This window comes from Equus asinus, chromosome 10 (genome assembly GCF_041296235.1).
Source record: "Equus asinus isolate D_3611 breed Donkey chromosome 10, EquAss-T2T_v2, whole genome shotgun sequence".
Classification (NCBI taxonomy): domain Eukaryota; kingdom Metazoa; phylum Chordata; class Mammalia; order Perissodactyla; family Equidae; genus Equus; species Equus asinus.
In genome coordinates this window covers 71,878,174-71,893,302 of record NC_091799.1, presented here as the reverse complement: position 1 = coordinate 71,893,302, position 15,129 = coordinate 71,878,174, and the positions used below count along the sequence as shown (strand labels likewise).

General features: G+C 36.5%; 1 protein-coding gene across 2 annotated transcripts in view; it reads left to right on the top strand.

The window, feature by feature from the left end:
* Positions 1-15,129, top strand: part of PARP8 (poly(ADP-ribose) polymerase family member 8) — a 168,372-nt gene that overhangs the window by 133,965 nt on the left and 19,278 nt on the right. The window contains exons 17-23 of one of the 2 annotated variants that reach the window (XM_044779350.2): positions 5,343-5,468; positions 6,702-6,767; positions 9,516-9,583; positions 11,346-11,394; positions 12,825-12,937; positions 13,173-13,245; positions 14,478-14,547. In XM_044779350.2, the coding sequence (XP_044635285.1) occupies positions 5,343-5,468; positions 6,702-6,767; positions 9,516-9,583; positions 11,346-11,394; positions 12,825-12,937; positions 13,173-13,245; positions 14,478-14,547 (565 nt within the window). The remainder of the gene's footprint in view (positions 1-5,342; positions 5,469-6,701; positions 6,768-9,515; positions 9,584-11,345; positions 11,395-12,824; positions 12,938-13,172; positions 13,246-14,477; positions 14,548-15,129) is intronic. The other variant, XM_070519664.1, reaches the window with a different exon arrangement.

The following is a 15,129-nucleotide window of genomic DNA, read 5'->3' as shown; positions in this document are numbered from 1 at the left end:
AGCCCAGGGCCCCTGGATTTACATGCCCTTACCTAGTGATGTCACTGTTAGCTAGACTCAGGTGCATCTGCTTGATGAAATATGAAGGACAACATTTGTGATATAGTGAGTTATAAATGAAACATAATGCAAACAGTGGAACATTGATCATATGTGATGTGGAAAAAATGATTCCACAATTAAAATAAATTTCAGAAATACGGCTTGGTATTGCCCCCTACACCCAACATGCTCATATTTGCATATTACAGGCTCTGAGAATCCCTAAAACTAAGCAAGTGACTGGCCTGTACTGAGGCAGTTTCCCAAACGTGTCTGACCCGGGTGGGTCTTTTTCTTTTCTTTCTTTTTCTTTTTTTAATATGAAAGTTTTTCTCACCCCTTGGAACTAACATTGCTTAAAAAAAGATACCTTGATATATTCTATTTATAGCTATGTTAAAATAATTAAGCTTTATACAGATGTGTGTGTGAATATACATACATCCATATATATATGGATATGTATGTATGTGTATATATATATTAAAAATTCTTCAAGTAGTACAGTTAACGTTTGTGCATTTTACTGGATGTAAATGGTCCCTCAAACAATTTGAAATGGGAAGGAATTAAAGCCTGGAAATAAGAAATAATTGATTAGAAGACAGATGAACATCATGCTAAATGTAGGCTAGATTGATAGAATAGTATGTGCTTTTTCCCCTCTTATTATAGATACATCTTTAAAAACAGTTCTTAAAGAGGAATTAATTTTGGATTGCATAATGATAGGTACAAAGCACAGGTACCTGATCAGATCAATTTAGTGATTCAGCTCTAAAGTCCAGTATCCAAAAATCAGAGAATTTAGTCATTCTACTCCAAAGCAGAATATTCTTTTCACTACTTTAAAGCAGATGCCCCAATAGTCTACTTATAATTCTAAAGATTACATGGAAACTGATTCTTTTTCTGGACAGAAAGAAACTATATCTCGGTAGTCTTGTTGCATCAACTGACTCCTGAATTTTAATTGGTGCTCTGAGGAGCTCTGGAAGTTACAAGAACGTTCTTTAGGGACGCCGCAGGAGGCTGGGCTGGGATGAGTGTCCAGGCAGCTGGGATTCCAGGCCCCTGAATACTGCTTCAACCAGAACAGCTCCATTTTCTTTCTTTAGGTTTTGGGTTGTCATATAAGATTCTCTTTCTTTAAAAAAAGAGTCACTATTGAAATGTTTGAAGGCCATTGGTCTACAATTTCAAGTTTGCCTCTTTTCCAGAATACATTGTATATCTGTAGGCCACACCTGTATGTGCCTTTCTTACCCACTTGAACTTGAATTTTCTCATTTGCAAGAGCTCCAAGGCCATTCACACCTGCAGGGGAGGGTGGAGGGTCTTGCTCTACCTGTTGAATTGTATGTAATGTCCTTTAGAGGCGCTTGATTCTGTAAACCCTCAGACCTTTTATTTTCACTCATCAGATGGCCTAATTCCCATTGCTTGAATTTAATATTTCTTTGCATTTCTATCTTAAGTATCTTAGTAAACCTCCAAATTGCCTCTTCAATTATGTTATTCAGTCTAAGAAGAAAGATGTCTATAACTTGCTGGCTATGGCACTGACCATATGTGCTAAGATCCTATTCAGAATCTTTCATTTTAAATGCTGGGAGTGGAGAAATATATGATTTGGGGCAAAGGAAATCATAGTTGTGTGTTACCTTTTATTTTTTATCATAGATGTTTTACTCCGTTGAAAAATTAACACATGCAAATAGAATACAAATCACAACAGTCTTATATAAACCTTTCATTGTTGGAAAATTCTGAATGCTAACTTCTGTAACAGATAAATTATAAAGTTATAGTGCCTTCAGATGAGAGACTTTTATTTCTCACTCATACGACTGTCCAATTGGAATGTTTGTTGGGCAACTTTCTGTGTGATGGTTGAAGGAACTGGACTCCATCCATTGGCTCTTCTGTCTTCAATATATGGCATATACTAGAGGGAGAGAGAAAAGTGGAGAAGGTGCACCTGTTGGTTCATCAGCTTAGCTAGTCCCTTTCTACTCATGATCCATTGGTTGAAACTAGTCATGTGGCCTGATGTAGACAAAAGGGGTGGAAATGTCCTGTGCAGAGAAGCCACTTCCAGTCAGTAGCTCTACACCCTGGAAGCAAGGAGTGTGAGCCTGGGGTGGAGAGCATGTGATTTCGCTGTGGCAGTTACACTATTTCTTTGAAGTTAGGTTAGGACATATATTAACAGAAAAATTCTACTAATTAAATTCTCTACCCCTACATTCATTATTTTGTTATAATTTACTTGAATCCACTAGCGAAATTATTGGCAAAACAATGCATATATATATATATTATATTTTTGATTGTTTTGAAGCTTCTGGCACAAGGCATTTAATAAATATTAGATTGAAAAGGGAACATTGTTCAGGTTATTATTGTTTCCATTTGTACCTTTTTTATCCTTGTGGTTAAAAGACAACATAAAGTTTACAATCTTAATCACTTTTAAGTGTATAATTCCATAGTGTTAAGTATATTCATGTTGTAAAATAGATTTCCATAACTTTTTCATCTTGCAGAACTGCAACTTTATACCCATTGAACAACTCCCATTTTTTCCTCCCCCCAGCCCTGGTAATCACCATTCTACTTTCTGTTTCTGTGAATTTGACTACATTATATACTTCATAAGTGCAGTCATACAGTATTTGTCTTTTTGTGACTGACTTATTTCAGTTTGCGTGATGTCCTCAAGGTTCATCCACATTGTAACAGGTGACAGAATTTTCCTTTTTTAGGCTGAATAGTATTCCATTGCATGTGTATACCACGTTTTGTTTATCCATTCATCCATCAGTGGACATTTTGATTGCATCCACCTCTTTGCTATTGTGAATAACGCTGCTATGAACATGGGTGCAAATATCTCTTTGAGACCCTTCTGTCAATTGTTTTGGATGTATACCCAGAAGTGGGATTGTCACTTCCAGCAGGATCACATGGAATTTCTATTATTAACTTGTTAAGGAACCTCCATGGCAGTTCCACCATTTTCCAAGCCCATCAACAGTGCACAGGGTTCTAATTTCTCCGTTTGCTTACCAACACTTATTATTTTCTGGGGTTTTTTTTGATAGTAGCCATCCTAATGGCCGTCAGGTGGTATCTCATTGTGATTTTGATTTGCATTTCTCTGATGATTCTTTCCATATGCTTGTTGGCCATGTGTATATCCTCTTTAAAAAAAAAAAGTCTATTTAGCTCCCTTGGCCATTTTTAAATCAAGTTTTTGATTTTTTTGTTGTTGAGTTGTAGGAGTTCTTTATATAGTCTGGATATTAACCAATTCTCAGATAAATGATTTGCAAGTATTCTCTCCCATTCCATTGGTTGCCTTTTCACTCTGTTGATTATGTTCATTGATGCATAGAAGTTTTTAAGTTTGATGTATTCCCATTTGTCTATTTTTGCTTTTGTTGCCTGTGCTTTTGGTGTCAGATCCAAGAAATCATTGCCAAATCCAGTGTCATGAAGCTTTCCCCCTGTTTTCTTGTAGGAATTTTATAGTTTAAGGTCTTGTATTCAGATTTTTAGTCCAGTTTGAGCTGATTTTTATGTATGGTGTAAGATAAGGGTCCAAACCACATTCTTTTGCATGTGGATATCCAGTTTTCTCACCATCATTTGTAGAAAAGACTGTCCTTTCCCCATTGAATGGTCTTAGCACCCTTGTCTAAGATCACTTGCCATATATGTGAAGGGCATGTACTTTTATAAAGCTTGAGTTGCCTATTATGACATAAAATTTTTAAACATCTTTATAAGATTGTACCAATTCTCCCTCCTAAAGTTTCAGAAAAGGCTATTTTATCTTAACCAGTTATTCTTTCTCAGGAATTCTGGTTTGGGTTTTACTTTCATTAGGAGACCAGATAATGCTGAAAACAATTTATATCTTGATTAAGGTGCATCTCTGGGTAGGAGGAGTGTGAGTGTGGGAGAGGAAAACAAAAAGGAGGGTTTTATTATGTCTTTATTATTATGTCTATTGCTTGGAATGCAATTTATTGCATATATGTACACACACACACAAAGTGGAATATTGTCGTAGAAACATATTAGCTGTTTCCGTTCTACTGTTTTCTGAGTGAGTCCTGTGGGTGTGTGAGTCTGTGTCCTTTGGGATGTGTTATTTATAGATCATATACCCAATGGCTTGAGTGTTGCAAATTATTTTAGGTCACTGGAAATTCTGGATGCTGTGATTGGGTGGATGTGTTTTGTGAGTATACATACAACAAAGCGAGCCCGACTGTGATTAGGTCACAATACCCCTCTCGTTAACCATATGAATCAAAAATTGTCCTACTCTTATTGTCCATTTTTTAAATGCCCCTTTAAATACTTTCTAGAAACAGGTTTCCCTGTAAAGATTAAGTTGGCTGCTTCCTGATGAAGTGCCTTGTCTTCACACTGTGGATATGTCTGTTCTGGTGAACTTTCTCCATTAAGACAGATCAGTTTTCTTAATTCAGTTGCCAGAAGCGTATTGTTTGGAGACTGGAGAGGAGAGCCGTGCCCTGAACTGCTCTACAGTCCTGCCTCTTAGTAAATTGTGCAAAGGAATCCTAGGAGAACATAGGAATAAAACAATCATGTTTAGCAAATCAAAGGGCATGAATGGCCTTTGGCAGAGGAGAGCAGGAAGAATTAGGATGATGTCAAATATACTGTTCTTCGAGCAGGTCAAACTCATTTCCTGTATTTGCAGTTTCCTTCACCTGGAATGGTTTCTCCCCAGATAGTCACATGTCCCCTCCCTCACTTCATTCAGGTGTCTCTTGAAACGTCGCCACCTTTCCTAGTCACTCTAAAACAGCACCCCTTACTGCCTTAGTCTCTAATGCCTACTTTATTTTTATAGCATTTAACACTACCAGAAAATGTATTTAAGTATGTATTTGTCTAACTGATTTTGTGTTATGCATCTTCTCCATTAGAATGTAAATTCTACTGGAGAAAGGACCTGTCTCTCTTGTTCATTTTCTTGTTCATTTTCTTGTTCAGGCCATAGAGCCTGGACAATGTTAGCACATAATATGGCAAAGAGACATTAGGACGTGGGTAATTGGAAGCAACACGTTAAGTTAGTTACTTTAAATTATTGGTCAAGTTTAGTCCAATTTGGTCTAAAGCCACAAATTACAGGTTTGAAAGATTGACAGCAATCCTGAATCTTTCCTAATTTAATTACCATAAGAGGGAGAAACAATGGCAAAGCACTTGATAAAACCTAAAAGATAGTAACTGTCTTATGTATGTGTTTCAAGGTGGTAGATCTCCTAGTGTCCATGTGTAGGTCTGCATTGGAATCTCCTAGAAAAGTCGTCATTTTCGAGCCATATCCTTCTGTGGTAGATCCTAACGATCCTCAGATGCTGGCCTTCAACCCCAGGGTGAGTAGTTACCCCGTGATGGGAGCACACCTGTCATAAGTTTCCTTTAAGAGTAATTGAGATTTTAGTCTCATTAGCTTTCCTCTTTCTGTCTAAATCACCGTGTCCTCCAGCATATCCATGCCCTGTCATAGACTCTGTATCCATTAGTAAACATGATTCTCTTTCCACAAGCTTGATTTGCTTCCACTTCCAGTCTTTCACATATCCTATCACTTCCCACATCCTTTCCTCCTTTAAAGTCATTTTCAGAATTTCCTGAAACTGGAAGCATTTAATCCCCTCAAATTCTGATCTGTACACATCCCATCTGTATGGAAGGTGATAAATAGCTGTAATAAATTAGTTTATAGTGGTCTATATGATTATTTTAATTTCATTTTATATTTTTTGAGATTCTAACTTGTGTAACGTCATTTTAATCTTAATTTAATCCTGGGTGAAAGGACAAATTTCCCTTTTTCTTTTGTATTTTTACTTCACCCTCCCTTGTTATCTGAAGGTTGGTGATAGTTTAATTCATATTGTTGATCAGCTGGCATTTCTTGAGAAAAAAATTTTATAAATATTGATGAAGATTAGGGAGAATCCTTCTGAAATAACAAAGTTTTCAAATTTCCTGAGAGCTAAAATTGCCTTAGTCTCTATTACTATTCATCTTGAAATCATTTTATAGAATCAACGACTATGTAAAATTTCCTTGGAAAAACTTTCCTTCCTTCATAAGTAGCAACAGTGCACATGTTTACATTATGCTTCAAAATGAATTATCAGTTGAGTGTATGGTGTCATTTCCACCTTTATTAGTCATACTCTTCCGATCAAAAGAAAATGAAAGCCAAATAAAATTGTAAGATTTTGGATTTTTGTATTTTACAAGGATTCTATACCTAGTTTATTCATCATGGCTTAAATTTTTAGTGGTGAAAGTGAGAATCAGAAGCCCAATATCTTTTTTGTATTTATAGTTTTTCCTCTGTAGGTGAACATGATTTTATGTAATTATATTAGGACTGGCAATGGTTTCTTTTTTTTCTTCCTTCTGACTCAGTTCTAATTCCTATGTCCTTAAGCCATCTTATTAAAATCTTCTCTTTTATATTCACAACACAGTCATTGCTTTCAAATTGACCCTGATGGAAAAATTTACATACAGAAACAATATATTTCTCTAGTAATGTGCGGACTTGCAAAGGCTTATAGTGAACACTATTTTTTCCCCCATTCGAACAGAAGAAGAACTATGATCGTGTAATGAAAGCACTGGATAGCATAACTTCCATTAGAGAAATGACACAAGTAAGTATATCATCTGTGGTCTTGTACAGTTCAATTTTGCTTGAGTAAAATCATATTTTAAAAATGTCCAAGAGGTAAAAAATGTCTAAGAGTACTGGCCATGTAGTGAAATGAAGACTTTTCCATTATATGGGAGTATAATTGAAATCATAAAAAATTAAAATTGTGCTCTGCTAGAATGTTTTAATTAAATTACATCAGTGTATTGGCATGCTACCACTGTGACTTTTGGAGGGAAATTGCATAATTATAATCCTAATGCTCTGCTCTCAAACTCAGCAAGAGTTTGAGTACGTGGAGGGATGTTGGACTACCTTAAGGCAAAGGTTAAATCTTGTTCCATCTTCTTAGACAGTCGATTTTAATTAACGGTAGAAATTTCAAAACATCATGTTAATGTTAAAATAAAAACAAATATTCTATCAAATGCAAACTGCACGTGAATATTTTAGATAGAACACAGAATCTCAAAACAACTCTGGTACACGCCGGCTTCCCTGAGAGTCTGAGTTTATGTTTTTACCCCTTAGGGAGACTTTGATGGAAAAGTTTGATGAGCAAGGATCAGGGTTTATTATGGGAGTGTAGCATCACTGGGCTGCGGTCCAGTGCTTGGAAAAGCACTTGCTATTGAATTATTGAGACCTTTTCACTGCCAAAGATTTGGAGAGAGCTTTAAAACTCATCATTATTAGTAGAAATTAATAATCTTTAATTGACAGCAATACACATTATGGGTTCCATTTGCGTATGGTGGTTTCAAGGCTTGTACTGCCCTAGAGACCCTTGCAGGTTTATAATGAGTATTACCTTGGGTCATTTCCTTTCTCTGGGGAAGGAAGAGTGGATTCCTCCTGTCTTGGGGCCCACAGAGCTTCTGCGCCAGTCCCCCCTCCTCCCCTCCCATCATCTCTACACTGTTTGCAAATGTGCTCCTAAAGTATGTTCTTAACATTCCCAAATTTAATTGTTGTCTTTTTTTTTTTTTTGGTGAGGAAGATTGGCCCTGCGCTAACATCTGTTGCCAGTCTTCCTCTTTTTGCTTGAGGAAGATTCTTCCTAGGCTAACATCTGTGCCAATCTTCCTCTGTTTTGTATGTGGGACACCGCCACAGCATGGCTTGATGAGCAGTATGTAGATCCATGCCCAGGATCTGAACCCACAAACCCCAGGCTGCTGAAGCAGAGTGTGTGAACTTAATCACCGTGCCGCTGGGCTGGTGCTGATTCTTGAGTCTTTTGATATTATTTATTCATGTGGTCAAATATTCATTCATTCAACAAATAGTATGTGTCAGACATTGGTTAATGAGAAATCTTTTAATTCATGTTAAATTATTTGCTTAAAACCCATCATGCTTTCCAGTTGTTTTTCTATGCCCATACCTTTCTGTCTTACCCAAATTCCTTTCAAACAAATATTTATTATTTGTATAAGGAAAAGAAAATAATAAAATGCATTTCCACTTGGGGGAAAAAAACTTATTGCAATATTTTACACAAAATTAAGTAAACATTTTAGTCAACAAAGACTTTGTTATAGGGTATTTATACTATACTCTAGAAGGAGATCATTTTGCATTTAAAAATAGCTGCAAAACTCTGATCAGCTCTCTGCCAAAATTGCTTTCTTTATTCTGGGTCATGTGTAAGTTATTTTAATAGGAGGCGATTGAGTGTCAGCCTCAGAAGTTAGAGGCCCATGTTGTATAATTCGCTCATCAATGATGTGGCCTGTGACCTTGAACAAGTTGCTTAATTGCTTGATGCCTCAGTTTCTTGACTGTCAAGATGGTAAATGGTAATGCTGCACCCTCTGTCAGCGTGCATTTCATACGGATGCTGTCAGGTTCTACTGTGTCACATTCTTTAAACCTCTCCAAATAAATATAACGCTATACTGCCCTATATTCTAGAATGTACTCCCCTATAGATAGACCTAAATTGTCACGGAAAGATTGCCCTTTGTTCTCTGAAAAGGTTAACTGGGTAAATTCCATTAAAAGTTTTAAGAAAAAGAGCTCTTCTTAGGTAAATTTTGTTCAGGCTTCTCTTGTAGAGATCTGTACCTAAGTCAGTATCCTCAGATCTGAGCAGGAGTAACCGCTTTACAAGTTTTGCTTTGATGTTAGTTGAAAAACAGTCATTGTCAAAGAGACACGCACGGGACACTTGTTAAAGGTGGCAAGACAGATTTTATTTGAGGACTGCAGTAGGGGAGAGAGACTGCAGTGTGAGCTGAGCTCACCTCCAAGTAGGACAAAGGTGACTGAGGTTCTTAAAGCGAGAACAGAAAGCCGCCATGGAGAAGTAAAAATAGGGGGCTGTGTGGAAAGGGAAAATACAGAAGAGGGATAAGTGGAGAGTTACTGAAAGGTTAGCAGTGTGCATCGGTATGACATACCTTTTGTGGTTTGGCACCGTTGGGTTTTCTTGAACAAAGACAGCCGGGAGCCTGGGATCATCTTTAGGGACGTGGCCTCCTGCGTGGGAGCCAGGCTGAAGTTTGATCAAGCCTAGTAGCAAATGTGTGGACAAGTCCTTTGTGTTGCCAGAAGTTCAGAGTTCACACCATGGGGGCTTGCGGGGTGCAATTAGGGTAATTGTCGCTGTCACCATGTCACAGCCACAGATTTTCAAGTTTAACTAGATTAGGCATACCAGTTCAATCTGATTTTCCTTTTGCAAAAAAGAAAAATAAAAAGGAATTTTTAAGAAAAATGAAGAACTGTAATGACTTTTTTTCAGGCACCCTATCTGGAAATCAAGAAGCAGATGGATAAACAAGACCCCCTTGCTCATCCCCTGCTGCAATGGTATAAAATTTTAATTTTCCTCTTAATGAAAACAGCATCATTTTCTACTGCCTGCTTTAAGGGGGAAAAAAAAAAAAAAAAAGCCTATTTCCCAAGACCTGCAATGCTACAGTTCTACAAGCCTGTGAGGCCTGGTGATTTTATAATCCGAGAGTCCTTAAATGACTCTCACTTTAATTAAAACTTGTACATCACAAGGGGAAGAAAATGCTGTCCTGTGCACTACACGGGTAGGCAATGTATTTGATGGCAGTTTGTCTATAGTTTTAAAAAATGTGATTAACTGGATTCCAGGGTGAAGCGGTTTTGGTTCATTTATTTTTCTCGTTAACTGAGGGCTGAGTGATAAAACTCACTCTTTCAGTACTTAGTACTGAAAATCTTTCTAAAAGGTATGTCTTGTGTAATTTCCTTCCCTAACAAGGACAGCATAAATTTGATGAACTCTTTGTTTGATGACTGCAGATGATGCTCTGTTTCCGACTGAGCCTGGGGAGGGCCGTAGCATTAGTCCAGCACGGGTCCTGCAAGGAGGGCCAGACCAGGAACAGGACAGGTGGACTGAGAGCGCCCCTTGCTGCACATGCTTCAAGTAATTTACCCTCTGGTTTCTCATTTGCAAAATGAAAACAGTCATACCTACTCACCCTTCCTCTGAGGGTTTTATGTACCTGTCTCTTTGAGATCACTGAAAACTCAAAGGCTATGATGTTTACCACGATTATCATGCAGTAATACAAATGTAAAGACTATAAGAGATGGATCTGATTGAGTACTTATTCCATACCACAACAAGGAAGTTTTTAAAAAGTATATAAAGATGGGCGAAGGAGAAAGAAGCTGGCCACCTCATCATTCTGGTACTCAACTTTCACTCAGTCAAAACTTTGCAATACGCATTTAATTTAGTCAAATGAGACCATGACAAAAATTAGGTTTACAGGTCTTTGTATCTTTTATGATCTATTATGAAAATTCTCACTAGTCAAATAAAATAACACAGTTTTCATTTTAACTTTTTAAATTCTCACATTGTCGTATTCCAAATGAAGGTAAAAATTTCAAGTATCTAATCTCTTTCTTATTTCCCTGAAGTTAACCTGTTAACTTTTAATTATTTGGGATCATTTTTTTTCAGCTTGTTAGTCACTCTTTCAAGGAAAAGAAAGTCTAACAAAATGTTTTACAATTTTCCCAACTTATTATTTTGTATATGGAAAAGCATTAAATAATGAGTTCTTTCAGATACCTGAATTCAGTTTTTTCAACTTCGGTGTCTAAATGTGTTGAATAACAGTTTGTATATATAAATTATTGTATATATCAACCCGAAGAGATCCTCAAATATTTAAAGAAAAGGACCTTTATAAAAACTCGTTCCTAAATAAGCATTGTAGGGAGGAGCAAAGGAAGCAGACATATGAATCAACTTCTGATCTTTGTGTTTAGATTATCCCTATTTGAAAGTATATCCAGAGATGTTCATTTTGCTGATATTTGAGATTGAGATTATTAAACATTATATCTTCTTAGGTTTTAAGGAAGTATTTCTCTGTTTTTTTCAGATTATCTTTTTTGTTACATAAGCTCTTAATTGTTTGAGGAAGCAAAGCAAGATAATATAATGTAATTACTTTGTAAAATTATTATTCAGTTTAGTTCATGTCACTGCAAAAATAAATTTAAATCCCTTGCCAGCTAAGGAAGAAACTTTATATTTGGCATATATTTGTGACTGATGGATTATTTTAATTAATTTCAGGGTTATTTCAAGTAATAGGTCACATATTGTGAAACTGCCAGTTAACAGGGTAAGTCGTTTTTTCACATATACGAACAGAAATGGGAGGAGTTCTTATTGGTTGGGAGAACTGACCCGTGTGGTTTTTAGCCAGCCTCTGCAGGAAACTGAAGTAGACTCAGCATAAGCCTAATTCTTCAATTTGAAATTGCCATATGTGCACCAGCTCCAAGCTGTTCCAAGATATCAAATTCAAATTCAGGCTGCTACCCTGAACTTCTGAGTAAATAAGAGTCAATATGAAATCGTTTAGTTATTCTACAAGTGATAGAAAGTATATTATCTATAGGCCGGCCCCGTGGCAGAGTGGTTAAGTTTGCCCACTCCGCTTTGGAGGCCCAGGGTTTCGCTGGTTTGGATCCTGGATGTGGACATGGCACAGCTCGTCAGGCCAGGTTGAGGGGGCATCCCACATGCCACAACTAGAAGGACCCACAGCTAAAAAAACACAACTATGTGCTGGGGGGGATTTGGGGAGAAAAAAGCAGAGAGCAACAAAAAAAAAGAAGGTTGGCAACAGTTGTTAGCTCAGGTGCCAGTCTTTAAGAAAAGAAAAAAAAAAAAAAAAGAATATTATCTAGAGATTGACCAGAGGAAGGTAATGTGCTTTTTATCATTGTCAGTTTCATGTTGGCACAGTTCCACTTTTCTATTTCGAAGAAGATGTTGCCTCCAGATATCTCCCTTATCAGCCTAATACGCTTACAAAATAAAAAAAAAGCTAATGGACTCTGATCTCAGTTCTGATCGTCACCTAAGAGCAGGATCTAAAATCTCGGCTCTCCTGTCTGTGGGGAATCTCTAAACTGTGAGATTCCTCTGTATTGTATTTTTATATAAGGTTATTCCTAGGTGAAACGGCAGCATTTCGAAAATGTTTGTCAAGCAACTAATCCAAAAGGTTCTGATTTTGTTTCTTTCCATGAACAAAGGGGAAAACTATATTTGAATGTAGGCAATTTCTAATTTTATAAATATATGCAAATAAAGCATAATGATGATAATTTTTGCAATTTTAATATCTTGAATTAACTTTTCTGCTTAGCAAACTCTCAGAATATTTCCCCCGTTGAATAGCTAGTGTATACTTAGGGAAATCAATAATGAAAATCTTAAAAAGAAATGTAATTAGGAAGCAGATCTGCTTGAATGTGATTGATTACATGGTGTATTCCAAGCTAAATATAAATGCCTTTGGATTGTCTGTCTCCTATTCGTTTTCCATTAGCCTAAAGAATTACCCTTTGTATCAGCAATTCCATATGATTTATCATTTATGCAGGTTTTTTTTTAAATGAATGGTCCTGTTAATGTGATTAGCCTAAAATTACTGTGGTTTGAAACTAGATAATTCTTAATCCAGTAAAATCTGAAATCGTCAGCAGCCTGATTATATGTTAAATTTGACATGTTTTCATTTGTCGTTGTTTTAAACGGCAGCAATTGAAGTTTATGCATACTCCACATCAGTTCCTTCTTCTCAGCAGTCCACCAGCCAAAGAATCCAATTTTAGAGCTGCTAAAAAACTCTTTGGAAGCACCTTTGCATTTCAGTGAGTATGGCTTAATGTTGATGGGGGTGTGTCTCCGTCTCAGTCTTCCATAATGTGTGGGGAGGAAACCATTCTCTTTTAGTAGTTGGCTATTAACACTGAAGAGTGTACTACATAATACTTGACTTGGAAACTCAGAACTTTCAGAAGGCGCCATGACTTATTATATTGTGACCACATTGAAAGATCACTGATTTTTGGTTTTGCCTTTTCCTTCCCCACCTCTGTGTTTTAGTGGCTCACACATTGAAAACTGGCACTCCATCCTGAGGAACGGTCTGGTTGTTGCTTCTAATACAAGACTGCAGGTAAATTCTCTGAATGCTTTGACAAGCCTTCATTATTCTTCAGTCTTGGAGTTCAGTAAGAAATCCTGGTGTTATGTTTTTACTTGCAAAAGGGGAAGCCTGTAAGCTTCAAATAATTACCTGGAATTCTAATGGGCATAAATGATTTTCATGAAATAACCAAAGCAGAATTGATCTATACACAGTATAAGGATGAAAAGAAAAAGAAAATTGAGTTCCCTGTAAAAAAAATCATAAAATCACTTTGAACTTAAGTAGAAAAAAATCATCATTGCAAAAAGTAAAACCATACAAGCATTTTGACTGCTAATTCAACACACATTTCTCGAGCGCTGCCTCGGTGTGAATACTTTAAGAGAAGAACTGATAGAGCTAAGAATAAACAAAGTGGAGAATGGACCCCAAAAGGCCATCTGCCACCTGCTTCTCGGCCTCCAGGGCAGCACTGGGAGTTAGCAGGACGTCCTGGATATAGTCCCCATCCTTCCTTTATGCCCTTCGTCTCCAACGTCCCACTTCACTCTCCGACAGCTGGTTTTCATCTGACGATGTAAGGAGATCAGGAAATAAGATGCTCACCTGTGCTAGGTCTCACACTCTGATGGCAGTTCAGATGATTCAGTTGAATATAAATGTCAGTAAATGCACATTTATTGAATTAATATTCAGTTCGTACTACATAGAGTGCAAGGGCCTTAGAACATAGAGATAATAAGAGAGAATTTTAATTCTTCTGAGTACAGTAGTTTCTTAGACCAGTCGAAGAGTTTTAGTTAACGAAACTCTGTAACTTGAAAATTTTAGAGGACGATAAGAATGGGTGTTGTACAATGGCAATCTGAATAGGATACTTTGTTGATAGACTAGCATGTGAGTCCTAATCAAAATTCTGTCACGTATGTTTCAGCCTGTTTTGTTTTCAGAATTTTAGATTCATTAACAAAAATGCCTACTGCCGTGTTTTGTAATAAGTGACTCTCTTTGTCATTGGTAGAGTGGAAAACCTTTATCAAGGATTTTTTTCTCTGGCTATCGTTTTCCATGTATCAATGCACTCTGAATTTTAAGGACAAGGATCTAAGTACTCTTTTCAAATTAGATCTTAGAATAAGAGCTTTATTATTTTCTAAGAGTTAATGCAACAACATGAGACTGATTGCCTTCTTTTGTAAAAATGCTAACATTTGAAACCGTTGACTGACCCCTTTCTCTCCCACCTCTTCCCATTTTAGCTCCACGGTGCAATGTATGGAAGTGGAATCTATCTTAGTCCAATGTCAAGCATATCATTTGGTTACTCAGGTAAGCTTGTGTTTGACTTCTCACCTCAAATTTATTAGGTTTTTAATTTTTTATTGTCGTATATTCCAGGCACAATATTCTATTAAGTGAGTGAAGCTTATTTGGTATATTTTTATTAAATTCATTTGATAAATGTCAGAAGTGAAAACTAAGCTCACATGTCAAGATGAATTTATGATACTTGTCCTAGTGGATAAGATGGAATGTGTGTTTTGTCAATGTCAAAATGAATTTTAATTTTGTTTCAGTAGTTTCTGCATTTATTCCATCCATAAGTAAATACAGAGAATATAGTATATGCAAATCATTAAGTAAAGCGCTGAAAAGTATACATACATATTAATCCACTATCATTGAGTGTAATTCTATATCCTGCCGACTTCTGATATTTGGATTATTATATATCCCATAAAGAAGTTTTGAGCAGTATGGAAAATTTAGGATTAGAAAAGCACCCTCAAAGCCATCTTACTTATTGACAACTTCTTGTTAATATTTTGGTGAGATTGTGTAAAAAATTATTCTGGAATAAATTGAAACCATGTGCTGAGGAGGAGCCTAGTAAATTCAAAATATGGAAAG